We start from the raw sequence: 9,377 nt of genomic DNA, 5'->3' as shown, positions 1-9,377 counted from the left end.
CATGTGGCTGTAGAAGTTTGCTGGTTGTTTGAGATGTTTCTGAATGAGAAACTCCCCAGGCATTGATAACACTGAAAAACATTTACAGAAGTGGAAGTAGCAAGGTATCTGTAATACGTGATAGATCATCATAATGGATATTCTCATTTATTCACTTATCAGAAGTGAATTTTACCAGAATCAATCTAATGTGTAACACTATCAAATAAAGTTACACTATGACACGAACGTTTGAGTCACTGATTTAATTTCATACAAGTCAAACTACACATTGTATAAAGATTATAAGATTGTACTAATATTGTTTTACTAAACTTATCTATTACATGTAAGTTTGGTGAATGGATTTCACCTCACACATACTTCTTTTAGGAAACTGGATTCAGCCCTAATTCTAATGATTTTAGAAATTTTCACTAATCAAATTGCTTCCAGTAGTAGAAAACTAAGAAAAAGATTATTTACCCCTTCCACTGTAGCCCTCCATGTCTTCAAAATCTGCTCTGTAGAACAGATTGGGAAAAGGGTGTGATGAGCTACAGCAGAAGGAAAGGAACAAATATATTACTTGAGTGGATTTTTGTTTGTACGACAGGGGACTTCATGCAGGAACATTGGGTTCCAAAACGTTATCAAATTTATAGTAAGTAATAATTTTTCAGAAATAGGTCAACTGCAAAATTAACAGAAGAATTGGGAATTAAATGTTATGCAGTACCTGGAATCCTGATCAAATGGGTTAAACACTTATTAGCTTTAAAGTGTTAGGCAAAACTATACCATGCATAGTTAGAGATAACAATGTTTATTAAGTTATATTGCCTCAACACAGTGAAAAAACAAGGGTTACTTTTGGCAAATTATGGTACAGCACAATGAAGTATTCCAATTTAAATTCAAGGATGGCTTGGTATTTAATTAGCTTTACAAGCATCTCTGATTTGTTCAATAAAGCTCTCCTATGCTTTTAGAAGAAAGCCGTAATCCATAAAACTAACCTCCATAATTTTAAAATAATGGAAATGTTCAGAGAATATTACCATTTCCAAAATCTTCACACTCAAATTTGTATATAAAACCCATTTTCCACTCCCCAGCATATTATTTCAGCTGTGGCTCCAACTTAAAAAAAAAAAAATTGTCCTAATTTCTACCCCCCAAAGAAAAAAAACTTTTCCTGCTCTGATATTCCTGTACACATCTCAGAAAGTTTTAAGTACTTCAAACCTTTGCCTTGTTTACTTGGTGAACAAGACCATTTCTTTCTGAAATCAAACTGGCAAGCTTTGCCAAATACTATTATTAAAAAAAAGACTTTTGGCTGGCCATACAATGTTCCATAATAACATAAGAATAGCTCCAATCTTAATCTTGTGAACTGGATCTTGACCGTGAACGGGATTTTGAACGTGACTGTGAATGTGATCGTGACACAGCTCTTTTGGATGGAGACTCAGAATGAGCTTTTGCAGGTTGATGCTGCATTGGTGAACGGGAACGAGATCTGCTTTGTGACCTCGATTTAGACTTTGTTTCTCCTTTTCCATTTTCTTTAGGTGATCGAGACACAGACCTGGATCTGCTTCGAGACTTCTCTTTGGATCTGCTGCCTGACCGTGAACCTCTGCTAGACTTCAGTTTAGACTTGCTCTTTGATCTAGATTTTCGACTTTTTGATCTGGAACGTGAATGATCTTTACTCCGAGACCTAGATTTAGAGCTTAAAAAAAAAAAAAACCCTTAAAGTATGCTCATTATTTTAGAAGCTATTATTAAATACATCTACTGTACTGTCAATGGTAAAACGACTATTCATAAAGCATGCCCTCACCGTGACCGGCTTTTTGAGGCACTATGGGATCTACTGCGGCTGCTGCGACGACTTCGACTACGTGATCGTCTTCTAGAACGGGACCTAAAAAGAACATATTTCAAATAACCATTGTGATGGATATGAGGGCATCAAAGATTCATTTTCTATTATACAGCATAGTATATAAACACCTTTTCCTAAAAAGTGTTGTTATAAGCACACGGAACTCATTAATCAATTATCAAAATTTCTTATCTTATGACATAGATGAATAGTGTTCCAGTCAAAAGCTTGGAAATAAATAAAATAATTTAACAAACTATGCAAATAGACAGATTGTAGTAAAATTTATTTTCAGAACAAAGTTCTGATGTATTTGATGCACTCACGTACATTCTTAGTGAAAACAACTGAAAGACTACATCAGTGGTTTTTAAACAACGAAATGAATACTTTCTGTACTGAGATAAAATTTGAGTCTCTATAGTTTAATCTTGAAGGATCTTTCAAATCAAATAACCAATTCTGAAAATACCTTGATCTACTGCCAGAGTAAGATCGTCTATGGCTCGATCGTGGTTTATCTTCAACCAGCCTTATTTTTCGTCCATTTATCTCTGTACCATCCAATTTGTCCAAAGCACGCTTCATGTCAGAGTAAGAACGGAATTCTATTACTCCTTCATTTGTTCGCTCTTTATGGGCATCTGCATAGGTTACCTCACCAGCTTGCCTCATGAAATCCTTAAATAAATCACATCTTTACTCAGGCAAAATTTAAAATTCAGTGAACTCACCAAAACTTTCTCATATTTAATAAGATATACCAAAAATAACATGTAAAATGTGCTTTTTAGAAAATATTTTTATGTTAACTTACTTTCAAATCTTGCCAACTACAGTGACTGGACAGGTTTTCAACAATCAATCTGTACTCTGTACGAACGGGTGGCCCATATTTATCTCTTCCTGATGCTCTCCGACTGCTATATCCTCCACCACCTTTATCATACAAAGATACAAAGTTAGTGTCCTTATAAGAAAAGCACATACATTAGTTCACTTTAGTCTATAAATTGTATTTACAGGAGTAGGACTTTAGTTTTCTAATCCTGCAACAAAATTTTAATTCGCCATATTCTATATATTAAAGGCAAATCAAAGTCTAAAATCCTACAAGACTGTGCTCCTAAACTCTGTTAGAGAGTGACTGCACCTTTATTAGAGTTACCTCGCTAAGTTTTATTTTACAGAACATTGTAAAATATAAAACTTAACTGATTACATGCATTTCTACATTTACAAAAACGTTTACTAGTTTACACTAAGTACTTACATCACGGTATGAGGTATTTGGTGGTGGTTTGGCCACAACACACGCAAGGTAACAGTCACCTAGTTCAGTTTAACCAGTTTTGTCTAACCCTTGGAATCCTCACCATCACCCTGCGTCTAATGGCAAAAGGCTGCTGTCGTCATGGCTTCCGGTAAGGTCAGCCAAAGGGTCATAGGGCAAGGGTCACACAATGTATGGAAAAGCCATGGCCAATCAGGAAAGGCAGTCATCTTAGCCTCAGTGGACACAGCCTCAGCCCCACTGGTCACTTTTAAATTGAAACATCAAGGACTTGTTAAAAAGTTTGAATTGAACATGCAACAACTTTAAAAAACAAACATACAAATTTGCAAGAAATCCCACCCCCCAACAAGCCCCGAACCGAAATAGGTCTACCTTACTGCTCTTAACCATTGTGCAAAATTCAACTAAACACATCCAATTCTTTTCTAGGAAAAGTTAAATTAAATGAGTGTTGCATTAGCAGGTGGTTATTTTGTCTCCAAATTAATGTGGCCCCCTTCTATGAAGGCAAGCCATCTCTCTTCCAATTTCTGAGCAAATATTCACGTTAAGACATAGCCTAATTTAGAACAGCCGCAACAGCTTTAAGTAGCAGCTTTACACAGTGAAAAACATCCCATTTGCTTCTCTGTGAGCTTTGTGCCAAATGTGTTTGTTTAAGAGCAGTGAGTGAATACTGTAGATAGAACCCCCCAATATGCCCCCTCCCTCCTGTGGTTCTGCACTTGTGAGCACCATTTGCACAGAGGATGCCCAATCCCCGTCAAGAAAACTTTATAGCCTTAAATCGAGAGGGGGAACTTAGCCTCCCTTCGGTTAGCAGGGATCGTCAACCACCCACCCTTCCATATTAAGGTCCAAAGAACCTTCCTCGACCAGCGGCCCGGGGGCCCTCCCCGTCACGCTCAGGGCCGCCCACCCGCCGCCCCTGCGCTCCTCTTCCCTGCAACCCTTCGCTCTCCCCGCGCGCCTAAGGAGGCCGCAGCGGAGCCACACTCACTGCGGCTGCTGTAGCTGTAGCCGTCCCTGTCGCGGCGGGGGCCGCGGGCGTGCTCCACGATCACCCGCTCCCCGCACAGATCCTTGCCGTTCAGCTCGTAAACGGCATCCTCCGCGTCCCGGGAATCCTCGAATTCCACAAAGCCGTAGCTGCAGGAAGGAGGGGCGTGGCGGAAAGCAAAGCGGAGAGGAGGTGCTGTCAGGGCAAGGCGACCGACCGCCACATTTCAGGGCTCCCCTGCAGCGCGATGCTCTCGATTCGGCCTGGGAACATCTGCGCTGCAGCCTCGCGCGTCGGTGGAGAGTGCGTGTGGGGAGGTGCCTGCGCGAGACTGGGAAAAGGCTAAGCTCCCCGCCCCCCCCCCCCCGCTAACGGGACAAAAGAGGTGAAGCAGTGTTTGGCCGCCATCTTGAACAGGACGCCACGCGGCCTGAGGGAAGGCAACAGCAGGCCTGCCGCAGTCGGGCGCTTTTACTAACCGCTCGCGCCAAATTCAACCCTCCGGCCAGCTGGCCGCTCGCGCCACGAGCCTCCAAAAAATCTACTAGGGCCTTTGCTTCCCCCGTCCCCTCCTCCTCACCCGTTTTTTAAGTCGACTTCGAGCAAGCGGCCGTAGCCGCTGAAGAAACGCTGGATGTCCTTTTCCCGCACATGGTAACTTAAGCGGCCAATATAGACACGCGGCATCCCCGCGACCTAGAAAAGGAGAGAGGAGGGGAAGGGGAGGGAAAGGATAGACGTAAGATCCGAAAACAGTTGCGGAACAACGGTCCTAATAGCCGCTGGTGGCTACGGCCTATTCCGTAGCACAATGACGGCGGGCCCCCGGGCAGGCCTTTATATTGGGGGGCGGAGCCTGGATTACTGTACGCCCCACCATCAGTGGCGTTCGAAGACGTCACAAGGGAGCTCGAAATCTGATAGGAAGGGGGGAATGTCAATAACTGCGCGCGTTCAACGTGTCCCGCACTCTTTTTCTTCTGAAACGTTTCCGTGAGTTGGATCATGCATAGTGTCAAGTCATAATTTGCAAAGAGAGACTTGTTGAATCAGCTATAATTGTTGGGTTCGCCCAAGAGGTTGTCACATTAACTCAGCCATGTTCTGTAGGGTGCTGGACTTAAGCCTGGGAAAACTCTCGACCATGAAAACTCTGTCCGTGACTTTGGGACAGTCACTTTCAGCCCACCTATCCATATAAATTGCACAGGTACAAACTGTAATGTTGCAAAAACTCCATAACGTGCAACATGAAGTCAGAATGCAAACGCTGGCCTCTCGTGGATTCCTGTGAACCTACCTTGCATTGTTGGAAGAGGAAATTCTATGTACAGCACCTTGAGCTTCTGGAAGGAAGGTGGTTGTTGTTGTTTAGTCGTTAAGTCGTGTCCGACTCTTCGTGACCCCATGAACCATATTGCGCCAGGCCTTCCTGTCCTTCACTGCCTCCCTGAGTTTGCTCAGTTTCATGCTCATTGCTTCAGTGATGCTATCTAACCATCTCATCCTCTGCCGTCCTCTTCTCCTTTTGCCTTCAATCTTTCCCAGCATCAGGGTCTTCTCCAAAGAGATCTCTCTTCGCATTAGGTGACCAAAATATCTGAGCTTGAGCTTCATTATCAATCCTTCCAATGAGCAATCAGGGTTGATTTCCTTTAAGATTGACTGGTTTGACCTCCTAGTAGTCCAGGGGACTCTTAAGAGTCTTCTCCAGCACCACAGTTCAAAGGCATCAATTCTTCGGCGCTCGGCCTTTTTTATGGCCCAGCTCTCACAGCCATACATTACTACTGGAAAAACCATAGCTTTGACTATGCGGATCTTTGTCGGCAAGGTGACGTCTCTGCTTTTTAATATGCTATCTAGGCTTGCCATAGCTTTCCTCCCAAGGAGCAAGCGTCTTTTAATTTCATGGCTGCTGTCTCCGTCTGCGGTGATCTTGGAGCCCAAATAAATGAAGTCTGTTACTGCTTCCATTTCTACCCCTTCTATTTGCCAGGAATTGATGGGTCCAGATGCCATGATCTTAGTTTTTTTAATGTTGAGTTTCAAGCCAGCTTTTGCACTCTCCTCTTTCACCCTCATCAAGAGGCTCTTTAGTTCTTCTTCACTTTCTGCCATTAGGGTGGTATCGTCCGCATATCTGAGGTTGTTGATGATTCTCCCTGCAATCTTAATTCCGGCTTGTGATTCTTCCAGCCTGGCATTTCTCATGATGTACTCTGCATATAGGTTAAATAAGCAGGGTGACAGTATACAGCCTTGTTGTACACCTTTCCCTATTTTGAACCAATCGGTTGTTCCATGACCGGTTCTAACTGTTGCTTCTTGGCCCGCGTACAGATTTCTCAGGAGACAGGTAAGGTGGTCTGGTACTCCCATCTCTTTAAGAATTTGCCACAGTTTGTTGTGATCCACACAATCAAAGGCTTTTGCATAGTCAATGAAGCAGAAGTAGATATTTTTCTGGAACTCTCGTGCTTTCTCCATGATCCAGCGAATGTTGGCGATTTGATCTCTAGTTCCTCTGCCTCTTCGAAACCCAGCTTGTACATCCGGTAGTTCTCGGTTCATGTATTGCTGAAGCCTAGCTTGTAGGATTTTGAGCATAACCTTGCTAGCATGTGAAATGAGTGCAATTGTGCGATAGTTTGAGCATTCTTTGGCGTTGCCCTTCTTTGGAATTGGAACGTAAACTGACCTTTTCCAATCCCGTGGCCACTGTTGCGTTTTCCAAACTTGCTGGCATATTGAGTGCAGCACTTTAACACCATCATCTTTTAGTATTTTAAATAACTCAGCTGGAATACTGTCATCTCCACTAGCTTTGTTGTTAGCAATGCTTCCTAAGGCCCACTTGACTTCACTCTCTAAGGAAGGTGGAATGTATATCTTAACAAATAATGTTAACAAAGTGGTTTTCACAACCTTCTAAACCAACATCAAGTAGCCCATTTTGTGTGATGTATAACGCCAGCCTTTGGTATTATATACTGTGTGTTTGCATGCGTTTGAGGTAGTCTTGGCTCTTGGTGACTAGTCCATGTAGTTTTCTTGGCAGAAGTTTCATAAGTGGTTTGCCATTGCCTTGTTTCTAAGGCTGAGAGAGAATGACTGGCCCAAAATCACCCAGCTGGCTTCATGCCTAAGACAGGACTGGAACTCACAGTCTCCAGTTTTCTAGGCTGGTGCCTTTAACTACTACACTAAACTGGCTGTCATGTTTTATATTCTCCTGTATTATATGAGGGGGTGGGGTGAGGAGGGTAAGGAAATGGAAAAGATGTGAACTAATGCACTACTCAGGGTCATGGGTGTAGTTGCTGATGAGCAAGGTGTTGAGTTGTTCACTTAGCCCTGTAATCATAGGGACCTACTGTAAACAGACAAGTAGTTCATTTGACCCAGGTTGGATAGCAGTCTTTTGGGTTTTAATGAATCTTTTTCGATTCTGCCTTCATTTAACATGTAATACTAGTTAAAGTAAGATGGATGTAACCCCCAGGGTCATCTCATCAATGCACTGAAACTGAGAAAGGCATCAAGCAAGGCTGCATATTGGTGACACCCTTAATTTCTATATCAACTCCATGGTGGGCCATCTCTACAACACGAACTTTCACTCCCCAAAACTTGCTGGAAGACACATCTCTGTTCTACTCTATGCAGACAATACAGCAATACTTTTAAGAACACCTATTGGCCTTAACATAGTACTGCAAGGAAGACCAGCTAAAACTCAATTATCAGAAAACTAAAATCATGACATTTGCCAAAAGGCCAAGAGCCACTTCTGGAACATAGATGGCCACAAGACTGATCAGGTCTCCTGTTTCAAATACCTGGGGTTAGTCCTTCATTCTGCTGGCAGTAGGAAAGCCCATGGGGCATTGCTGAAAATGCACAGAGGAGCTCATCTGCCATCCTTAAATTCCTTAAGACAAGAGGTGGCTACTATATATCTGCAGCACTCAAATTATTCAAAACCAAGCCAATCGTACAACTTATGTTGCCCAGCTGGGCCCCTTCTCCAGTTTTGCACCATTAGAACTGCCATGGCCAGCTCAGACTTTGACAAGGAAACTGATAGTGAACAGCCAGTTCCAGAGTTGCCAGACGAACTGCTGTGTGAGGAGCTGCAGGCAGAGGTGGCTGTGCCGCCCAGTAACCAGCAGGTACATCTGCCACTGGCCTCTGAAGATGAGGAGTCTGAGCTGCCACTCCCCCCCCCCCCCCCCCGCCAGTGCAAAGGCTCATCATGTGGAGAGAGAGCAGCCCTTCTACAATGTTTGGATGCTTGGACTTCACTTGACCACTCTTGTGCCTGCTTTGGATTTGGAACTCTCTCAAGGCAAGCTTGCTGGACTTTTGGGGGCTTGATTTCTCTAGAGTGTGTGCACACTTGCACTCACATTTCCTTTGCCACTTGTTTATTTGTTTCATAAACTTCCCAACTAAAGTTTGCATCTACCTCTCTGTGAGTTTGTGGGTGTGTGGCCTGAGACAGGACAAGAACTTGTACAATCCATATTTCTTAGATCAGCCCTTCAAGTCCCAAATGTGTCTCTAATGCCACCATGGGACTAGAAACAGGCCTCATGAAAGTGGAGGCTAGAGTGTGGGTAACCATACTCAACTATTGGCTCAGACTATCCTTTTTTCCCCTTAGCCTTGCCCCATTAACTATGAAGGATGATTTTCAATCCACATAGAAACAGGCAGTAGCAACTAAAATCTCATCTTTTGACTTTTCTCCAGGTCTTCTACTCAGCATGGGATATGATCAGGCCAAACACTCATTAAGCAGTGTGTAGCAGACACACAGCACCAACTGGATCTAGCCAGGACCCCAACCTTTATTGCCAGTGAATCCAACAGGTAGTCTGCCTCCCCTATGGCATACTAAACTAAACTCAAAGTTCCTAAACACCAGAGGGCCTTTACTCTGGCATGATGTCATGCCCTCCCCTCAGCTATCCTTAAAGGCCGATACTGGAAGCTTTCTTACCCAGAGAGACAATGCCCCTGTGGCTCTGGACACACAGAAACAACAGAACATGTGCTTCTCCAGTGCCTGTACTACAGAGACATTGGTACTAGCCTCATCTCACCATTACTGCATACATAAATACCCAGGGCACATGGGACAATTCTACATCTCCCTGCTGCTTTCAGATACCAACCCTGCTACGACATACAGTGTT

At 43.4% G+C, this 9,377-nt stretch overlaps 1 protein-coding gene across 1 annotated transcript; it reads right to left on the bottom strand.

Annotated features, from left to right (window-relative positions):
* Positions 1–230: 230 nt before the first annotated feature.
* On the bottom strand, positions 231–5,021 carry SRSF6 (serine and arginine rich splicing factor 6). The gene is made up of 6 exons (XM_007426208.4): positions 4,754–5,021; positions 4,174–4,322; positions 2,694–2,815; positions 2,349–2,557; positions 1,832–1,915; positions 231–1,720 (listed from the first exon to the last, which is right to left on the bottom strand). The coding sequence occupies exons 1-6, from the start codon at positions 4,858–4,860 to the stop codon at positions 1,366–1,368; spliced, it is 1,026 nt and encodes a 341-aa protein (XP_007426270.1). The 5' UTR covers positions 4,861–5,021; the 3' UTR covers positions 231–1,365.
* Between the last annotated feature and the right edge of the window lie 4,356 nt (positions 5,022–9,377).

The sequence above is a fragment of the Python bivittatus genome, unplaced genomic scaffold, assembly GCF_059951505.1.
Source record: "Python bivittatus isolate LINGU-HERP-01145 unplaced genomic scaffold, Pbiv_v1 ctg000700_np1212, whole genome shotgun sequence".
Classification (NCBI taxonomy): Eukaryota; Metazoa; Chordata; class Lepidosauria; order Squamata; family Pythonidae; genus Python; species Python bivittatus.
Note: the sequence above shows the minus strand (reverse complement) of the source record. Positions and strands in the feature narration are given on the sequence as shown.